We start from the raw sequence: 21,458 nt of genomic DNA, 5'->3' as shown, positions 1-21,458 counted from the left end.
AGCAAAGCATTCAAGTGACAAAAATCCATGGATTACTACAAACCAGAAAAAGTTTGTGCTTGCTTAACAGTTTGTTTTAATAGTTTACCAGCCCTGGGTATTTGTAATCATTAGTTGAAGTTCATGTGAGTTATTGTACTGTACATGTGAAGACACCAAAGACATCAGAGACTTTGAGGTTTCATATTGCAGAGACTGTTGTGACAGTAGAAGAACCCACAGAAAATTCCACTATGTAGTAGCAAACTTCAAGGGCATTACTCCAAACAGCAAGACCACTTTTTAACTATGTTCACTGCTGTAATATTTTATAATGAGCAAGCAATTACCTTATTGTACTGCACTGGGGGCTCTAGACAATGACATGGGTTTCTCCAGGCTCTTGTCAATCCAAGTCAACGTGTTAATCAAAGTGCAGTGAGGCATATTATGACATATTCAGAACTTTTAGAAAAGAGTGGTTAAATCTGATATTCTGTATTTTTAGAAAAGAGTGGTTAATATCTGATATTCAACAGAACATGTTGAATGGGAAAGCTATGCTGACAGCCCTTGAATTGTCTAAAAATGAAGTAACATCATAAATGTCTAAGACAAAGAAAGCCAAAAGGGTTCAGTCTGAAATCAAGGCTGAATATGTAAAAAGTGCAATAAAATTTTCAAACCAAAGACTATTTAAAGAGTTTGCCATGATGACATAATTAGCTCAGACTGATCCAAAATTAGGTTCTCCTTATAGGAATCCTCCAACCTTTAGAAAAGTATATTATAGCCTGTAGACCAATTAAAAGATTCAAGCATTTCTTTAAACTGTCACTAATTACCATCTCTCCACCCAGCCTTTTCTCTCCTGAAATAAAATGTGTCTTTGAATATATACTCATTATTTTACATATGATCTATTAAATCTGCACAGCAAATGTACTCTTAAACCACTCTGCAATCTCAGAGTTCTGTGCATTTTCTTGTAAACTGGAAGATTTCAGAGATTACAGCAGAAATATTGATCTGTTTAGTGTTAGAAAAGCTATTGATTGTGTGGTGGTGCGAGCTTACATAAGCATAAATTGACCTTGCAGTGTGTTTTATTTGTGTTTCAGCTGGGGTTCATTGCAGTACACAGATGTGATAAGCAATACTGTTATATGGGTTAGAGTGTAGCTAGCAACAAAACTAATCTCTTCAAAAAGTGGGATTCTATAATCTGCAGGAATGTTTAACACACACTTTTGAGAAGAGATATGAAAGTGGGAAAAGGGTAATAGAGGTCAAATGGAATAAAATGCAAAATGGAAAATAACGGGACTAGGAAAATGGGTTGATCTTTTAACTCTTCAAGACTGTATGTTCTTTTTTTAAAGTAGTAATGTTCTTTTAAAAAAAGAAGAACGTTTTAAATGTTTTGGTCAGGGGGAGCAGTGTGACACCTAAACTGAAGCATAATACTAGGAGTTTTAAAACTATATTTTAAACCTATGAATATCCTTCTCCCTCCATTAAGAGAGGCAAATAAAGTTTGTTTGGAATGGTCTTTGCATGGGGAGAGGGCCCAGTAGACACAGCTCACAAAGGGCTCTTCTGGTGTGATACCACCCCTGAAGAACTAACTGTTGCATTTCTTTGCCAGGCTTCAAGCTCAGTCTGATAGCCCAGAAATACAATGCTCAGAAGCTGCTCTGAAACACAGCATCTGCTCAGCCTCTCTCTAACCTCTCTCCCCTCATTTTGAGGGCTGTTTTAACTATTTTGTAGCTTTCTGCAAAAACTAAAGTCGCAACTGTTTTGAAAACCTGAAGATTATTTGATGCCATTGGTGTATAGCCCAAATGAAAATAAATCAAGCTTAAAAGTCTGTAAAGCAGAGAGATGTGAAGGTGTAAAAAACAATTACAGCTTGCACTTAATTGGGCTCTGTAATTTGTTGCACTAATGAAACATTTCTTTAAAGCGGAAAACCTTTGAAGAATACTAATATAATAATTAATATTCAGGTTACCTAGGGAACTTGAGACTCCACTGACTGCAGCTAGAAGATTCTTTGCAGAGGAAGCTACCCAGCACAGCTTTTTTTCCCAGAGCTTTAAAGACGACCCTTCCAGGCAGCTGTGAGATTATTTTCCTTACCTTTCCAAGTTTCTATCAAGTTTCTCTCTTCCAACCAAAAAATCCAAGGACTTGTTCTGTCTAAAACAGGTGTAAATCCAAAAAGGGAGGAAGAATTCAGGTGGGTTTAGAAACACAAGCATAATGCAGAGATGCTAAATGATTGTAGAGATTTGTAAAGAACAAAAGAAATTTTAAAAAGATCAAGAGATGAATTTCATAAAGGAAAAGTCTGAATTAAAAAACAGTTTTCTATATGCTCCTAGAAGTACATGTTGGAGAAGACTCCCAAATTCACTGTTAGCAGGATGCTACTTACACCACTTCTGGTGTGTCACTGTTGCTAGATTCTGTTGTGAAGTTAGATAAAGCCTCTTCAACAATGACTGACAAATACTACTGTGGAGCACAAAAAAATCTTAACTAGATTTCAAGGGCAATGAACCAAGCGCTTGCACTTGCACCTCTGAGGGCAGCCTATATCTGGCGATGCTGATGTCACTATCAGGGACACTAAAATAAGGGAAATGCCAGGACATTGGTTCCCTGACAAAGTCTGGACAAGAAGCAACTACAGAAGAGTGACTGTGGATATGGGAGGCATTAAAGAGAACATCATGGCTTGTACTTGCCTCCTTGCTCTTCTTGATTTTAAGAAATGCATGAGTAAACATCACGTACACTGTCAAGAACCACCGAGCACTGCCAGACAGTAACCTAGCCAAGAGTGTGTGAGCCTGCACAGCAGGGCAGCTTTAGAGGGAGCCATCTGGGAAAGGGCAGATCTCTGACAACAAATGGACACACTTTGCACAGCTGCATGACAAAGCTGAGCCTGGTAGTAGAGGGTCAGCCTGTAGCCCTGCACTCTGCTCTCCAACAGTGCTTTGGCAAAACTGCTGTAGTTTGTGCCAGATATGGCTGTCAGCTGTAACCCTTTTGCCAAATAAAAAGACAAGTATTTCTTTCCTGCACTACACTTCTAATTTATATTCTTTTATTTGGCCTGGATCTGCTGGGAGAGAGGCTTACAAAGAGAACGGATGTGTACTCCTTGGCACACAGTGCTGTCTTCTAGGAACATAACAGTTACTGGCTTAGATCACATATTCCTTCACTCCACTAGCAGCATGATAGAAGCCAACAGCAAAAGCTGCAAAGGAAAACACAGGAAAGCTTCTCTGCAAAATTAACTACCCCAGGAGAAGCTGCTCTTGAACCTTATTAATTAGAGGTTAGTTTATGCCCTGAAGCATAAGACATTAAATCCCTTATAAATATGCATGCCTGCTCTTCAGAACTTCAGGATAATAGAGAGATGTCATAAAATTGACACCACGCCTGAGAAACATCACCGTTCACTCCATTTAACAGATGGACAAACAGGAAAAGAAGTCACACAGCTTCTCTGCAGTCTTGTCAGCAGGCAGACTTCTAGTGGCACTGGCAGGTGAATAATGTGACACAGGCAGCTTCCAGTTTCTCCTGCTGAAGGTGGCTGGCTGTACCCAATTTCTGCTGCACAACCCCTCTGAGATTAATTTCCTCTTCTGCAAATGGGTGTGTTTATCTACCTACTTAATGAGATTTTCAGACTGCTTAATATTTGTATTACACAGCTATTACTGACACTAGGCTAAAGTCAGAAAAAGGAAGAGATCTACTTCCCAGGGATTATTAATTCATTTATTTCACTACAATTGTAGAAACTTTTTCTTCCCCATAGCTCCGTTCACACATCATTTCTCGGTTAAAGTGCCCTTGCAAAGCTACGGGCAGGCTTAAGTCTGATAAGTAAGTCTGGGAGTGCTATAAGCATGGAGATTTCGGCAGCAAATTTTATATAAAATTTTGTTTTCTCTTTTTTAAATCTCTTTTTTAAAGCCTCTATTGACCAACTGCTAAGAGCCTTGAAAATCTCTAGTGCGGTCTTGGATTAAGGACAAACGTGAAATTTTAATATCCTATTTCTAAAAAACAAAGAAGACAGGGAATGAAAAAAGACAGGACTTATGCAAAAGGCACCCATCTTTTATAAAATAATTATTCAAAATGCCCTGAACTAGTCCTTGGTCATATCAATGGAATTCTTTGACAACATCAAATCAGATCAAATTTCAGGAACAGAAGAATACATAGTACTGTCATCAGAATTGCAGCATGGGTTACGTACTTATGAACTAGCTAATACTCCAGCTGGTTTCGATGTTAAAAACCAAACATCACAACCCTTGAGTGTTGATTCAGTAACAAGTTTGTCCAGCCTGTGCTGGACCATGGATTTTAAAATATGGTTTTCTGCTTGGCATTTGAGCTAAATTAAAGTTATCAAGATCATCTCAATGTACTTACAGTCCACACTTTTTTGGTGGCTTAGTGCATCCCACAGTTTTCTCTTTTGAATTTTTCCAGTTTGATCATTGGTTGATCATAACCCCCTTTGACTATTTATGACCCACACTCCTTGCTGGAAGCCAAAGACAGCGTAAGGAACAGTAAGCATCCTGTACTTAAAGTCCAATCTTACACAATGTTTTGGATGTTTGATTCCCATAGGCATAGAAGATGTAGAAGTTGGCCCGGTAGAGGTGGCTGGTGGCTTGTCCATTTGGAAGGAAGAGAAGTTAAAAAAAACCCCAAAAAACCAAACTATTGGAAAACAAAAAGCCCAAAGGTAGCAGCGTGAAGAGCAGGTGAGAGCAGCTTCACCTCCAGCCAACTCTGTACAAGACTTGCCTGTTCTGAAATGGAATGGGCTGCTTTACAGCTCCTTATCATGCTTGATATCTCTGTGCACAGCTAAGGCCTGCCTGAGTGAATGAAAAGTTTCTTAAACCTTAACTCTGTGTATACTCCTACCTCAGCTTTGGGAAACACCATTAGTTAGTTGTGATACTCAGCAAACACAGGAATTTGTGTTGCTCAAACACCTTTACCCTGCACCCCACCCCCACCCCAAAACTACTTCTACCAAAGGGAACATGCTGAACATGTGGATACTAAAATCTCAAATGCTAGTTAATTCCAAAGAATTGGAAGATAGATCAGTTTATTTATTTTTAATGATCATAACAGAATCTTTAATTCCGATCCATGCAAAAATGTAATTCAAAAGAGCTTTTTTCCCTGGAGAAAACAGTGTTGGCACAGTGAAGCTGTTCTTTAAAAGCAGTGTGACGCATTTCCAGATGAGAGTTTAGGCTTTTCAGAGATCACCATCCCTACTGAGCATGCCCTTCTGTGCCATCCTGAACAAGGACAGATGGAATCACGTGCTGACACGCTCAGGGGCCATGACATGCATTGTCAAACCTAATAAGTGCCTTGGGCACTTCTGTAATAGAGGCAATAGTCTTGGGGTAAGGAATACACTGTTTCATTACAGTCTTTTATCTGAGTGCCAGTTCAGACAGAAAAAATAACACTACCAGTACTTTTTTAATACTGTAGGGTTTGTGCCAGGAATATTTTAATTCATTCTACTTAAGTTAGTTTACTATTCATTAGAGTGGAGATAGGTGAAATTATTTATGTAGTTCTTTTATTCTACTCTGTCCACAGTAGAATAGTTAAATTCCAACAAACAAGAGCCCCAGCATCAAAAGATTCATAGAAATTACTACAAGCAATACAAAATTATCTGTTTAAAAGGGAATACTTAAATTTATGGCTTGTTAGAAAAATCTAGGGTAAACAGTTTTCTAAATGAGAAAATGAAAATTACCTGAATTTTATAGATTCATCTGGTTTCCTTACCCAGGTGCAGTTCTGCAGTTTTGTGACTATGTGAAGATAATAATCTTCTGAGTATCTAAAAAAGGAAACAACATCAAACACTAGAATATATATGTATGTATATTTAGAAACAGTCTCTAAAACATTCAAATGATGCATGTATTAATAATAATGTGCATGGTGCATATATAATAGATTGATTTTAGAACTCCATGACCCATTTTATTTTTGTAATTTGTAACAGCACTATCCTCATTTAACTAGCATGACCTATTAAACATCTCTTCTTAGTACAGATGTCCTAATGAACTTCAGAAACTTTCAAAAGTATACTTATTTCAAACTTACATAATTGACCATAAAGATCTTGAAGTTAGCAAGTGCAAAAGTCCAAAATAATACAATAATTCTCTTGTACTTTGTGGTTTAAACTTTAAAAATGTTTTGCAAAGTGGCTCTTGCAGGCCAAGATGAAACCTAACACTTCTTATGCCTTTCATTTACTTTATAGACTCCACAAAGCTCAATTCAATCATCTAAATATGACAAACCAATATTTATAGATGTAAGTTTTCCTTTAAATTGTCTCTAAAATAAAACAATCTGCTGTTTTACATGAACTAAGAACTTTGGTTACATTGCTGCATATAACCAAAGGGCTCTGCTCTTGAAAATCCATTCAAGAGATTTAAATTTGTTCATAAGTTAAATACTTTGCAACATGCAAGCCAAAAGAACTTTTTTTCCTTTCATTTTCAATGTTACTACTTCTCCCATTTGTGCCTGGATCATAACACAGGTTTTTAAGAAACAATAACTGACTTACAGTGAGGACTGGAGGAATAGGAAGAAAAGACGGTATGGGTGCCATGACTAAAATTCTATGGGACTTGATTCTCCATACAAGATCTACCTTGTATTATTTTAACAAAAATAGATTAGTGTTGACCCAAACGATCATGAGTTCACTTAAAAGTTTGGAGGATGAAAACTGTACATGTTGCCACAGGTGCTGACTTGAGCCAGGAACCAGACTAGGAACTTAGAAGTGCCTATTTTGAACAGTTTTACAAGAGTTGGGATGGCAAGAAACATCACTTGTTTTTAAGAGGAGCAGGAGAATTGATAAACAGGAATATAAAAAACACTCTGGTGGTTACAGCAGCAGAGGTCAACAATCTGAAAGCTTCCTTCTCTCTCTGTTCAACATTTGAAAAAAACAGATCTCTTTTGTGTTTGCTTCATGAAAGTACTGCAATTGCTAAACGTAACTCATTTATCTACCCCTGAGTAAAATCATGTCCAATTTCTACATAGAAAAAAATAAACTATACTTTTAAGAGAAATACTGCATTAGAACTGGTCTCTGGCTCAAGTTTGCACCTGTGACAACATGTATGATTTTCATCCTCCAAACTTAGCAAATGCTTAATGGAACTGGATGATTATGACTAAACTGATTCTACTGAGCTCTTGCATGAGAAATCAATTGGCAGAAGCAAGAAAAGAAAAAACTGACTCATTGCAGTTGTAGCTGATCTGACCTGATGCAGCTCATTTCTCTTGCTCGTGTCACTATGGGTACCTACCTGACTCCACCCCTGCTTTGCTTTTGCACTTGTCAAATGCCTCCATAGGACACTTTTACCACCACAGAAAAAAATAACCCAGAAAGAAAGGACATGCATATTTATTTTCTTCTTCCTCAATGTGTTACACCAGATCAAGACATATTCCATCAAACACCACAGCCAGTACAAGCAGAGAGTGACGGAAATGGAGAAACTGGGATCAAGGCCCTCCTGGTACGTTGTGTAACCAGCCTTGGAACTGCAGCCAGAGAAAATGGAACTACTTTCCTGCTGAAGCTGCTACCTAAATTGAGTCACCATGGGGTCAAACAAGGGTACCAGTGCAAGACAGGGCAGAGAGTGTGTGTGGGGGGGAAATGAGATAAAACTGCAGGACCGAAATAGCCTATTTTAATGTTGAGTAACTCATCTGATTTTATTCCTTAAGCTAAACAATAAATCACTCTTATGTGCTTGGACTTATAAAAAAATTGCAAAAATTAGGAGGATAACAGACCATGAAGAGGGACTTAGGCTATCATTATTCAGGAGTAAAAAAATACAGAAAAAACAAATTATAGCCTAAAGACATTGATAAGATGAAGATCAGAGTCAGAAATGAAAATAAAAATTACCATCAGCTCAGAAAGAAATTGCATGGACTGACAAGTTATTAGCAAGTTACAGGGAAACATTTGGTAAGGAGAAAAATGAAAGCATCATCCATAAGTTCTGAGGCCTTGTAGGAAACATAACACTCCCCATCAGAAATTGTAAAGACCTTCTTATACATGTAACAGAAAATGCACCTAATGTAAAACCACCAATTACAAAGGAAGAACACTCCAGCTTTTCCACTGCTGTCTCTACCGGATGGAATCACTCTCACTTGGCGGTATCCAAGCAGCTCACACAGAAAAGCACCATTTCCAGGTCTTTACAAGTCAGAGCACCACCTCTTCTCGCCCTATACATCCAGCTTAGCTCCTCTTGTGACTTACAAAGATACCCTGGACTGTCAGAACTCATCTTTGCCAGCTGGCACAGTGCCACAGGCAGCAGAGACATCCCAGCACACTGTCCTGGGGGACAGGAGCTCCCAACTGTGGCAGCTCTGCAAAGCATCTGCTCACACCAATAAAAGGTTTCTATAAAATGAACTCTACTTGAATACAGGCAAGTATTCCTATAGATAATTTTTAAAAGACTCATATTCCTACAGATAATTTTTAAAAGACTCAACATGAAGCTCTGGCATTTGCTGCAGCTGGGTTTACAGCCCAGAAAGTTTTGTTTTCCTCTCAGAAAGCCGATTTTAAAATTTCCTGCTTTAAAGGAGCCTTGGGGACACACTTCTCCAATGGAATCAGTTCAGGTTATCAGGGAATCATTTCATGACTCTGCTGCAACCCAGACAGTCGTCTTCTCCACTGTTCCATTTTAAAGAGCTGGGACATTACATATATTTCCACTGACACCCAGGAGCCTACAGCACATATACACTGATGCTAAAAGGGTTTTATTATTAAGATTAAAAAAGCTCAGGTAAATTGAACTATAAAAATACTTGGACAAGACAATAATTACAGTGCTGAGAAGAGTGAATGAATGAAACATGTTTTGTTTTGTCCTGTTTTTGTCTGCCACCTGCACCACAACCATTATAATAATTTGCTGTCCTAGGAAACTCACTTATACTATATGACAAATAAAACCTGGAAGGCTTTTTTTTTTTTTTTTTGACTACAGTATTTGTCAGGTAGGCAGTGACCTTCTATGTTAACTGCAGCGGCTAAGGTGGAATTACTATGCACATTCAAGGCACTGACGAAGTATAAGTATCTTCTAATTTTTGGCAGATATCTAAAGGACAACAGCAAGGACAGAAGTGTTGAGATAGTATGGAGACAACAGGTAAAGTATCAGAACAGACAGATGCAGCCCCACTGGTTATTTGCTAAAATTAAATACCAACTTGTAAAAAAGATATTTGAATTAGAAGGAAGACTGAGCAGCAGGAGTGAAAAAAGGACACATTTCTACTTGGCAGTTTACGTTCAAGAAAGAAACAAATAAAAAGAAAAACAACGTCAGGAAATGCAAAATAAGGGGAGGATCTGTTTTGCCTTTGGACACTTTAATACTACCAAAACATATACCAGTTTTATCAGCCCTCAGGAGAGTGTACAAAGGGCTTGCTTTACAATAAAAATGGAAAACTGCTAACAAAACTGAGCATTTCAGGCTCTTTGTCACCACCAGCACATACTTGCTATAATAATAACTTCCCACTTCCATAGCATTTCTTAGTATCAAATCATTTGACAAGCTATAAACTAGAATTTTTTTTCCCTTTCTTCCAGTTGAAGAGGCAGGAGTGTCCAGAATGTCCCTGCAAGTCTAGAACTGCAATACAAAGCATTTATATACCATGCCCATGGGTCACACCTTGAAAAAGCAACAAAATCCCTGCAGCTCTTCTCTGTGAAGGGCAATATCTGCAATATTCATGGCAAAAAGCAATCCCTTGCTCCTTTGTTCCAAGCATCTGTTTCTCTTCCTACCTGCCCAATTCATCTTCTGCCTCATTAAATGGTACAGCCCCTTTCTCTTTAACCACAAAATAAAGGTCTTGTACTTTGTAAAACTTCTCCTATAATCTCAGCTCCAAATTCTCAAGAGGAGGAGTTCATCCCCATTGCTGCAGTCTATACAACTTTGCAACATGTGGGATAAACAACAGCATTTGTATTGGTATAAGTGGATTTTGAAGGCAATACAGTGACTGCTTTCCTTCTCCTGGTGTTAATTACGCAAGTTTTTAGTCAATTGCATTCTTTGACCTCTGCCAGTGTATGTTTCAGCTCTGTCAGTGCATCAGTAACACTGTGATCTACCACCTTTCAAAGGAATAAAAACTTCAATGACAGCGCTGCTGAAAGAGGTAGAATATTGATGGGAGAAAAGGTTGTAGAGAAGGAGAAAAAAAAAGAAGAAATAAAAAAAATAGTAATGAGAGTAAAGACAAAATGGTGGAAATATGATGATTTAAAAAGAGGTGAAAGATCTTTAAATGCAATGAGAAAGTGAGGAGGGGGCAGAAAAGACAGGATAAGTTTTCAAATAATCAGTTAATATTGTTTTGGTATTAAGGAAAAATTTGACTTCTCCAGTACTTTGAATAGGGAAAGGCATACAATTATTTTTAGCTCAGCTTTTGTTTCTCATTCCATTTCTCTTCCTAAATGGAGGGGAGTGGGGAGGGAAGCTCCCAGTTTTAAAGATGCCATGTCACCATCCATTTTAAGCTGCAACTCTGTCCTAATGGGAAGCCTTTCTTACTAAAAATGTTTTATTTGTTGGTGCATCCTTTTATTTATTGGTGCATCCATACAGGAAAAATGTTGCATGTCAAAACAGTCAGCTGCTTCTCCCCTTTTCACTTTAGAAAGTGACAAGGAATTTGAGCAGGGTTGATATCAAAGTTGGACTTTTCTCCATGTCAGAAAAACACAGAACAGCAAGTTGAAACCCAAAATTATTTTGGGGTGTTTTTTTTTCAATGGGTCTAAAATTGAACTGTTAATTTCCTATGGACTAGTTAACATGATGTATGCAACTAACCAGTAGGTCTTTCTACTAGTACATTTCCATACTTCTAGTGAATATGCTGAACAGAATTATTAACTGAAGTTGCTCATAACAAGGAGGAGTGTTCACCAATCAGGAAAAAGACACTCAAGAATGAAATTATACTCCACACTTCTACTCAATCTTTTTGTGAATAACTTGGAATGTAATGTTGCTGACAAGAAATCTTGTTGATTTATATTGTAAAAATAAAAAAGTTAAAATCCAGCCTTGAATAAATCTTATCTATGTAAAAGAAAAAAAATGCAGCAAACATTGGTCGAACAAATTCAGTTTTCTATTGTATTGCTCCACATTAATATGTCAAGAACTATGTAAAAAAGGACAATCTTTTCCCTTCTACTTGAAACAAACAAAGCAGAAAGGACAGCAAACACCTACCTTTTCTTCTTGATAGATGATGACAAAATGTTGTCCTGAATTGCCTTACATTTTGAAGCCTGTTCAAACTGGTAAATTCCATTTTTATTAGGAGTTGTTCTGTTAAAAGGGAGGGGGAGGAGAAAAAGCAATAAACTTTAAAAGAGAGAACATACTCTACCAATGCTGTCACATTTACTTTGCTATGACAATAAGATTAATAAGCGTTGATTTAGCTGAAAACATTACCAACCAAATCTTATTGACTTCTATTGTAAAGCTCTTCTTACTAAAGGAGAGTTTGCTGCTAGGGTCTATAAAATATTTGATTCTTTAAAATAACCCTATTTCATAGTCTGAATTATATTTTCCACTTTACACTGTAATCAGAAAATGTAATTTTTAAATCATAAATTAAACGGAAAGCTTCTTGAATATTATTTTTTGAAGATATTTAAAATATGCATTACTAAAATATTTAGCAGATGTGGTTTCCTAAAGTCGTTGATGAAATGCAATATTCAGGGTGAATATAATATATACAGGAAACACCACAGGTGAAGTGGATCTTTGTACTTCAACCTTAACTTACTGACTCAAGCATAATATTTCCAGCCTTGTTTATTCTTTATTTACACAGAGAGAATTAATATTTGTAAAGGGAACCAAGGGAAGTTCCAGATAGTGATCTTTAACTCCTATCTTATTTTCACCAAACTCCTGTGTGGTCCTGTTGCTCTGGGCAGCCCTGGTAGAAGACTGAGATGTAAATTAGTAAAAGACTGAGATACCAAGGTCTTATTTAATTCACCTCAGTTCACTCTGTATCTAGGTCCACTCTCCTGTAATCACCCTCTTCTACCATTAGCCTTCCACTGTGGGGATTGCCATTCATCATAATGATTTTTCCTCCAGCATTTTTATTTTCCCTATCCCTCACCATCTTCCTCCCTGCCACCTCTCCCTCCTTTTTACTTCCTTCCACTGATTCACTTCTTATAGAGCCCTGCAACCTATTTGTCCAAACCAGAAGCAGAAACACAGAAGACAGAGAGGCTGTGTGCTGTTCTTAAAGAACAACTGAAACATCTCTGTACAGGAGGCACTCACACACGAGGAGAAAGGGTCTTCCTGCTTTGCACACAGTGTACTGTGCTTCTGAACCATTACTGCTTTTACTGACAAGGACCAAACTCCATTGTCTTCACCTGCTAAAACATGGAGACCCCTTACCAACAACACTTCTGACAAGCTGATTTTGAAGACCTTACTTGGGAAAGAAGCCATTTCAAGCCACAGAATCACAGAGTGGCTGAGGTTGGAAGGCATCTCTAGAGGTCATTTGGTCTGATCTCCCTGCTCAGGCAGGGCCACCTAGAGAGGGTGATCAAGGACTGTGTCCAGATGGCTTTTAAATATCTCAAAGCACGGAGACTCTGCAACCTCTGGGCAGCTTGTGCCAGTGCTCAGTCACCCCTGCAGTGAAAAAGTGTTTCCTGATGGTCAGAGGGAACCTCCTGTGTTTCAGTTGGTGCCCACTGCCTCTGTTCTACCACTGAGCACCACTAAGAACTCGGCTCCATCCTCTCTACACCCTGCCTTCAGGTACCAGTAAGGTACCCTCCTGAGCCTTCTCTTCTTAAACACTGCAATTGAGAAGACCAACTGAAAAAGGAAGAGAAGAATAAATGCTTGTTTATTTTGTTACTGAACTGACTGTCATGGTCTTTGCTGACAGGGAAGGAAAAAAAAAGAACTACCTTTCTTTTTCTTTCCATTGCCCATGAATTTTCCAGAGAATCAGTCACCCCCTAGTAGCAATTCATGCAGGATGTAGGCTGCAGAAGGGAGAAAACAGCTCTCTTTCTTTCTTCCCACCACCAAGAAATTCTTCCCCATATACACTCAGTGCCCCTAAGGAAGTATACAGTCTGTGTGCCCCTTGTTGAGGACAATGCTAGGACAACACAACATAAACCTCTATCCTTTCAGTTCTGCAGTGACTTCAATAGATAGTAACAGCTGGCACTGCCTACTGAGAGCTCCTTGGCTGCCTTTGCATACAGCTCTTTATCTCATTTTTTTCTCAAGGAGTGACATACAAATAGCAAAAGGCTCTCAGAGCACACAGTTCAGAGCTAAGAACTCTGCAGATCTCACATAGCAAGTGCTAGCAAATATTCTGCCCACACAATTTATGTACACAGGTTTACTGCAGCTTGGTCTAAATGGTTCTGTCTATGCAGAACAACCCGGTAGGCCCTTTCCAGCTCTCAAACAAATTTAGTTAGCAGTAAATCATGCTTCCTCTCCCTTGCTTCTTTAACTCAGTAACCTCAAATGATTATTCTGCAGCTGTGGCTTGAAAAAAGAGAAACAGCTACAGGCAAAGTTTAGCTGCCTAAACAGCATCTTAAAGAAAAAAAAGGGAACTATTGATATAAGCTAAGTGCATGTTACTGCTTCAAGTAAGTCTTTCATTGTAACTAAAACCTAAGATGTTGGATGCTGATTTGAGAAATGTCCCCAGCCCTTCTGAGCCACAGCTGGCCAGAAGAGCCTCTTCCTAACACATGAGAAGACGACCAAGTCAGAGCAGACAGTTACGTGTGATCAGCTCCCTGCAAAGTGCATTTGCAGGCAGCAGCAGAACACCAACCTTCTTTCACAACTCTGTGCAGACAATTGTTACAAGGTCCCTACAGCGTCCTATTAATTTATGTCCTGAGATCTGTGGGGCAATGAATAAATATTCTCTCTAATACAAGCTTTACTCCACAGACTTTTAATCCTTTTAAATTCATAAAATCCATGCAGGCAGGTTGCCTCATTCTTTAGTACGTAATTGTTTTTTACATACTCATTTTCCAGACTCAAAAAATTCAAAAGAGAGGAAGTCAGAGAAAAAAAAATAAAAAATATCCCTGTTCTATTTTGTCATTAAATTGTCACAATCACTTTTACAGCCATCAAGGGGAAAAAAGAAAAGGAACGAGTCTTTCCTACCCTTTCCATAACATATGTAAAGATTGGCAAAAATGGCATGATTGAGGAGAAAACCACAGAGAAATTTTAATCTAAATTGTTTATTCATGTAGTGCAGGCACACGATAGATCACCAAAAGGCTTCTTTTGTGACTTTTTACCCATAAAATTTACTCAATGCTCTTTATATGGTGCAAAAGGTACAAAATTAAAACAATTTATTTGCAAGAGATGCAAAACAATTACTCATTCTATTAAAAGTTAAATTTCTGAATTTCTGTTTCATTGTCAGAGTGGCCTCTGCTTCACATGAGTGAAATCTTTTTGCATTTAGATAAAAATGGGTGTGCAAGAGGCCGTCCAGACTTCTACTGCATTATTCATAGCAAAGATGTGCAGACATCAGACTCAGATTAAATTTCTGCTCATTTCAGACAATTATGCAAGGCAACATTTATCACTAAATGAATTTACCTGGCCTAGTGGATGACAGTCTTTGTTCACTACTTAAAGCAGCACTACAACTTCTGCAATGAATCAGATAATGTGCCTAAGAGTGCAGATATCAGGCTACATTCAACTAATTTTGTGAACTATTAAGCTAAATGGGAACTTGAAGTAGAAACATTCTGTTGGGTTGAACTCATAAAACTGATGATAGAGGGAAATTTCAGCTGTATTTTCCTTAGGGCTTAGATGTTCTCAAAGCCAACCTCATTGGATCAAATCTGAAAAGCAGGGGTTTTTTCAATCACATACAAACAGCTTGAGGACCACATACTTCCTATGGTAATTCTAGGAACTCAGGAAGTACACCATCTGCACTTTAATAAATCCACAGTAGATTAATACCATGTGCCATATTTATCAGCACGTTGTTATTCTATATCTTGCTCTCAGGAAGACAGCAGATCCTCAAACTGTAAACTTCTTCAAGACAAGGATTGCATCCACCTTTAGAATAAGAAACACAGAATCTGTATGGAAAGTCCATGGTCCCTTTTGCGGCTCCTGTAGCATTCAGTCCTGAGACAATAGGGAACCTTCTCCATACCTCACCAGACAGAGAGGCATGTCAAGTAACATGGGATTCAGGGCGAGCAGAAAGGTAAAAGGTACGGGGACGGAAAGAAAAGGGAAGTCCTTTGAAAATAAAACCAAACTCAACCCCAAAAAATTATCAGAGTAGGAAAAGGGATGGGCATAGGATGGAGGAATGGTAGGGAAGAAAAAAAAAAAAAAAAAAGCAGAAGGGAAAAGGAAAGCTGGTGGTCTGAGTTATACTGTAAGTAACATGAAAATTTGCCCAAGATTAAAAGGCCACTCCTCTAGAATTCTCTCAAAATTATATGGAAATGATTAGATGGAAAAGAACTTGGGATGAGATTTCCAAATTGCTCAGCACTGGAGTGTCTGGCAGCAGTGAAAGCAACACAAATATCACCTCTCTAGTAAGTCCACACTGAAAGTAAGGGAAAATCCCACTCATTGGCTATTCACTCCACACCCAGCAGAATGAGTTGTTGCTATTTTTTTCTGTAGCTTCTTGCTCTTGTTTGCCTGAAGCAGCACAGGAGCTCTAGACTTTTTCCCGCTGAGCATCTCCAGCTAAAAAGGATAACTTCTGTATGCAAAAATGCACATTTTTGTACTTCTACCAAAGTAATTCTGAATAGCATTATCCAGACTGTGAATATCTTCTGTCTTAATCTCTCCCTTGAAGGGACTAATTTGTATTTCAATCTCATCATCTGTTAGTTGAATACTATTAAAAATAACATAATCCATACTTCCCTAGGAAGGCTGCTCTTAAATGCTGTCTTTGACACTATTTCAAATTAATTAGATGATAAGAATATAGTAATGTTTTTAAAGTTCACAACACCTTGATTAATAAGGCAATACACAATTCAAATTCTTGGTGAAATGGACTATAAAAATGGCTTTATCAAACCATAGGAGTAAGAATTTGTCTTGTAACATTAATCATAGCAACTGTGAAAGAGTTGCTTGTTCAAGTTCCCATGGAAGAATTGCTAATGTAAGGAATGCTAAACCAGGTCTTTAACACAAGCTGCATCTTTAAATTATTTGAAAGACCCTCCAGTGCATTCACCAGGGTTATACAGAACATCAGATACCTTTTATTTATAAAATCCATAAACCACATGACAAGCAACATTCAGAGCCTCATGGTGGGTGAAGTGAAAAGAATAAGGTACTTACACTAAAACCATGCTACAAGAGCACATGATAGAATGACAGAGCAGTGTCACTTGGACCAAGTAAACAGAAAGAGTCTGGGAAACCTTTCACCACTGTCAGAACATAAATGTGTCCTGGCAGCAGCTTTCAACTGAACACCTATTAACAGACAGAGCTAATACATGCAGCATGTGCTCAAAATGTGCTCCTAAAACATGTCTGCATGCATCACTTGGGAATGAAGGGGCAAAATATTAAGAGAGCAGTAAAATTAGTGAAGTGGATACCACTGCTGACTAATCTAAACCATAGCAAATTATTTGTGCAATACACTAGGCTACTCCATAATTGTGGTATTAGCCTGTCTCTTCTTCCCTTCTGACTGCCTAAATGCAATATTTTGACAGGAGACAGAATGTACAGGTCTCTGTAGCACAGTTAATTAAGTATCGCTGTTTATTTCCTAGGCCTGCATAAAGATCTGCTGCTGAGAGAGGAATTGGAGAAATCAACACTCTGGAACAATGTAGTAATACTAACTTGTTTACTCATAGGTCCTCAATCACTTCCTCCCACTGTTCAATTACCCCAGTGGTCTTCTACACTGTGCTTGCCTTGGACCTGCAAGACAGAGAACAAGCTAGGGAAATAGTAAGTGAATGCCTTAAAGCTGGCAACACAGAGGACAGAATAATGGTGGCCAGTTCTTCAGGGTACTGCTGCCTTGTTTTAATTTTTACATAAAGTATATATAAAATATGTTATTTTCATTTCCCTTGCAGGAGCTGGCATTATTTACCTGCTACATATTCCTGGGTAGTAAAATAGGAGCTAGGATTTCTGCCTAAGTTTAACCTAGCACACCCTGGGCCTCATAACAAAGAAAAGACTACCTAGCTTCTCTTATTATTCTTACTTTCCCCCGATAAGCACTAGCAGTACTGTAACTTCTGTTCTACTATTAATGCTATCATTACATAAACAAATATGCCTGGACACAGCTGGGGAGGAAGGAAGAGAGAGAGGGAAGACCAACGGTCTAAAGGTGGGAAGAATGCAAGACTACTTTTTTTTAATTGTACTGTTTGCTTAAGAAAGTATAAATTGTACTTGCAGTTGCAGCTTAAAATTTGAAAGGATGGTATGAGGCATAGATAGGAGAATTTGCCAGAGAACATAGTATTGCAGTATAAATTATCCTGGTTCCATGAATAAGTCTGGGGACTACTAGACAAATCTTACCAACAATGGCCTTTCTTTTCAGTAAGAAACCCTACTAAGAGGCATGGTAGGCTGTGAAATAAACCCAAGACAAAACCTGCAAGTCACACTGTAGAAGAAGTGACATTGCTCCAATTAGCTAACATTTAACAAGAGAAAGCAGTACGCAATATCCTGTAAGAGACAAACCACATCATCAAGGTTATTTACCAAGACACAGAACTTCAGAGAACTTCAGGTGCCCAGTTACCATGAACTTAAACATTGCTGCACATAATAGCTGCCTAAATATCTAAGACAGTCTTCTCCAATCCCCCGCTTTTCATCCTTTCATCCTTCAGTTTCATCCTTTTAAAAGAATTACTCAAAGTAAAAGAACAGATTAGCTTTCAATACTGCGAGGCAACAGAATAATAGGGCCTTAGAGATTCTTTGGGAGATGTCTAGTTACAAATACGCCTCTAAGAGCAGAGGAAATAATGATAAGAAAAAAGATTAACTTGTGACTGTGAAGATTGTCAAGATTACTTAGAGATCAAGGATACTGGCCAGTTTGTTTTCTTTTTCCTTTCCTGGAAACAACCAGGCACATCTCTTACTCTTAGGCAGGAAAGGACATTGTTGTCCTTTAATAACACAGCAATGCTATTCAAATGATTAGGGTAGTTTAGGAGAACCATAGTTCCCCACTGCACACTGGAATCTAATTCCTGTTGACCAGACCATCCATGTCCATCACTGAGGGACTGGTCTGAACCTCCTGAATGAGTCCAGATGCTCTCTGGATCAAACATCTCCAGCATGGCCCTTAGCCAGGCCCAGTCCAGCTGCTGCCTGGATCAAACCCCTCCAGCATGGCTCCCTGCCCAGTCTTGCTGCTCTCTGGATGAAGTAACAGCTCCTGGTCAGACCAGTCCAGTAGCTCTCTCTCCTTTCTCATAAGCCAAACATGCACCACAAACTTCTGTCAGGCCAGCTTACTGAGCATAGTCATTCAGGTGAGAAAGCACATACTCTTAGATACTCTTAGATTCAGCTGGCAAGACATCTCTCCAAAGACACTACGGTTTTAAGAGCTTGAGTAAAATGAAACTTTCTTTGGTAAATTATTTACATGACACACTTTTGCAGTCACTTAGTCATGAAGAAATACAATTTCAGGTTGACCAAAACAGGCTTCAAATTGGTGCTAAAATCCTCCAAGGAGAATAAGGAAAAATACATATTTAAAATCTCAAGCTGACTTGCTTTATTACAAAGGTTAAAAATATGCCATGGATTTTCAAATCTCTTTGGTAGGTGTTGCTTCTACTTTCTTTGCTCCAGTTGTGAGTGCACTAGCAGCAGATGGGAAGTCAATTCAACTTCATGGTAAAGCACACAGAGCTGAGCAAAAGGAGAAGCAGCTCAGAAATTAGCAGAGGAGAGTGTGAGGAGATCAGCCGGGGGAAACCATAGACATAACCCAAAACAGAGTGAAGAGAAGAATGGAGGGATGGCTACAAAAAAAGCAAAGCAGAACTGAGTACCTACTGCAAAACCAATACATTGCAAGGAATGGAAAAGAAGTTTAAAAAGGCAGAAAGGGAAAAAATGAGAATAGGAAAGAGAAACAGCCTAGAAGCTTGTAACACCACACAGGAACATTTGCAGAATTCTGTTTGCTTTCACTCTAATTTTGAAAGGTGCTATAAACTTAGAGTTTATGACAGTTCTAAATTTTGAGGCAGGGAGCATAAGGGTCTCTCATCAGAAACGCATAGGAAATGCACTGTTAGGGTACACTGCAATGGTTACTACAACTAATATCACTTGTATTCACTCAGGGAAGGCACAGGCTGTCAAAGTCAGCAAGATTGGGTGAGATGGTGGCTTCAGTAATGTTAACTGCACTGTCACCATTGTCTTCAACATAACCAGGGCATCACAGTTTCTATGAAAGACCCAATTCTTAAGTTCTTTCTAATTTTTATTATGTGTTTTCGACCATAATATATATTAACATACAATAGTCATGGGAACTGCAGTGTTAGTAACACTATATAGAGTAAAAGAGAAAAGCAAAACATATTTGAAAACTACTTTTTACATAGTGTTATCTCATGTGTGGAATAGACAACCCTCTTCTACACTGTTAGTTTTCCTACAATGTGTGAGGAATCAAGAGCATGAAAACAATAGCCATTAGTATTGAACTCTGCATGTTAAGACACAACTTGTTTCACAGCTGATTTTACAAAGAATCTTCATATTAAACTTTACAGTATAAAATAACAGACTGTAAAGCAAGGATCTACACTGATCTGAAAGGTCAAGACACAGGATCAAGTGAAAGGGCTCCCACAAAGTACGATGCCAACACAAAATGAAACAGGCTTCATATGTCTCGCCTTCATCCTATGGGCTGTAGATGAAAAATCTGTATTTTTAACTAAATACACATTACAAAAACAGGAACAGTATTACCCAGCTCCAGCTCCACCTTCCTGGAAAGAATAAAAGATACCTGGAACACGCCATTCAGCAGGCACTTTTTACATCGTATGCTAACAAAACTGCTCTACGCAACATTTTATTGGGCTCCGAACCACCGGCAGTGACAGCCGTCATTAAGAGGGCCCACGAGCAAAGAATTCATTACAGTTAAAGCGAAGTGTCATTTCCTCTAATAATCTCTAACACTCTCTCTGATCAAGCTGCCGAAACAAAAGGAAGAAGGAACAGGAGCGAGGGCGAATTTCTGCTTTTGTAGCCCCGACCTGCCGGACCCACCTGCGGGCGGCCAGCCCGTACCTGTTCTCGGTCTGAGGAAGGGGCGTCAGGGGGAACCTGAGGGCTCGCACCACTTTCGGCGTGACAGCCGCTACTCCTGCCTCCTCCTCCCAGCCCCTGGCAAGCGAGACGGGAAAACAAAGTTGTCAGGACCAGTGACTGAACATCACCCGGCGAGAGCGGCGCCGCTCTCCTGCCCACGACCCGCTCGCAGCCGCCAGCAACCGCGCCGAGCCCCGACCGCGCCGGGGGCACCGCGCCACGGGCACCGCACCGGGCTCCGCCGCGCCCCGCGGGGCTCGTCCCGCTCCTCCCGCCCTCCCCAGCCGGCTCCGCACCGCGGGCGAGGCCGCCCGGCCGCCCTACCTGGCGCGGAGGGGCTGCTGGCCGCCCAGGCGCAGGAGGCAGCCGCCCAGCAGCAGGCTGCCCAGCGCCGCGGCCAAGGCGATGACAGACCGCATGGTGCGCTCGGCAGCGGCACCCGCCGCAGCTACGGCCGCCCCATAGTATTTAAGGGAGGCTGCGGGGAGGGGGAGGTGGCCATGGCAGCCACAGGGTCTCTGCGCTCCGCCCCTCGCCCGCAGCCCTGCGCCGCCGCCGCCATCAGCCCCCCCTTCCTCCCGCCGCGGCTGCCGCTCGGGGCCGGCACGCCGCTGCTGAGGGGGATGGCCGGGCCGGGCCGGGCCGGGCCGGTGTGAGGGCGGCACCCGGGCGGCCTTTGCTGGCGGGCGCTGCCCGGTGTCGAGGGCGGCGGAGCGAGGGAGTCGAAACTGCCTAAAGTTTAACAGGGGAGAGGGGCGCCGTGCGGGACGGCGGCGGGGGAGCCGTGCGAGGCTTGCCCGGCGAAGGCAGGCA

General features: G+C 40.0%; 1 protein-coding gene across 3 annotated transcripts in view; it reads right to left on the bottom strand.

The window, feature by feature from the left end:
- The window catches only part of ST8SIA6 (ST8 alpha-N-acetyl-neuraminide alpha-2,8-sialyltransferase 6), a 45,546-nt gene extending 24,313 nt beyond the window's left edge, over window positions 1-21,233 (bottom strand). Inside the window, exons 1-4 of one of the 3 annotated variants that reach the window (XM_085050595.1) lie at window positions 20,970-21,233; window positions 20,604-20,720; window positions 11,442-11,540; window positions 5,828-5,914 (exon numbers count right to left, since the gene is read on the bottom strand). In XM_085050595.1, coding sequence (XP_084906721.1) covers window positions 5,828-5,914; window positions 11,442-11,540; window positions 20,604-20,720; window positions 20,970-21,064 — 398 coding nt within the window. In that variant the 5' untranslated portion in view covers window positions 21,065-21,233. The remainder of the gene's footprint in view (window positions 1-5,827; window positions 5,915-11,441; window positions 11,541-20,603; window positions 20,721-20,969) is intronic. The other 2 variants (XM_085050596.1, XM_085050597.1) reach the window with 2 other exon arrangements.
- Between the last annotated feature and the right edge of the window lie 225 nt (window positions 21,234-21,458).

The sequence above is a fragment of the Lichenostomus cassidix genome, chromosome 2 (genome assembly GCF_008360975.1).
Source record: "Lichenostomus cassidix isolate B80296 chromosome 2, HeHo_3.0, whole genome shotgun sequence".
Classification (NCBI taxonomy): domain Eukaryota; kingdom Metazoa; phylum Chordata; class Aves; order Passeriformes; family Meliphagidae; genus Lichenostomus; species Lichenostomus cassidix.
This window is presented reverse-complemented; position numbering and strand designations above follow the sequence as displayed.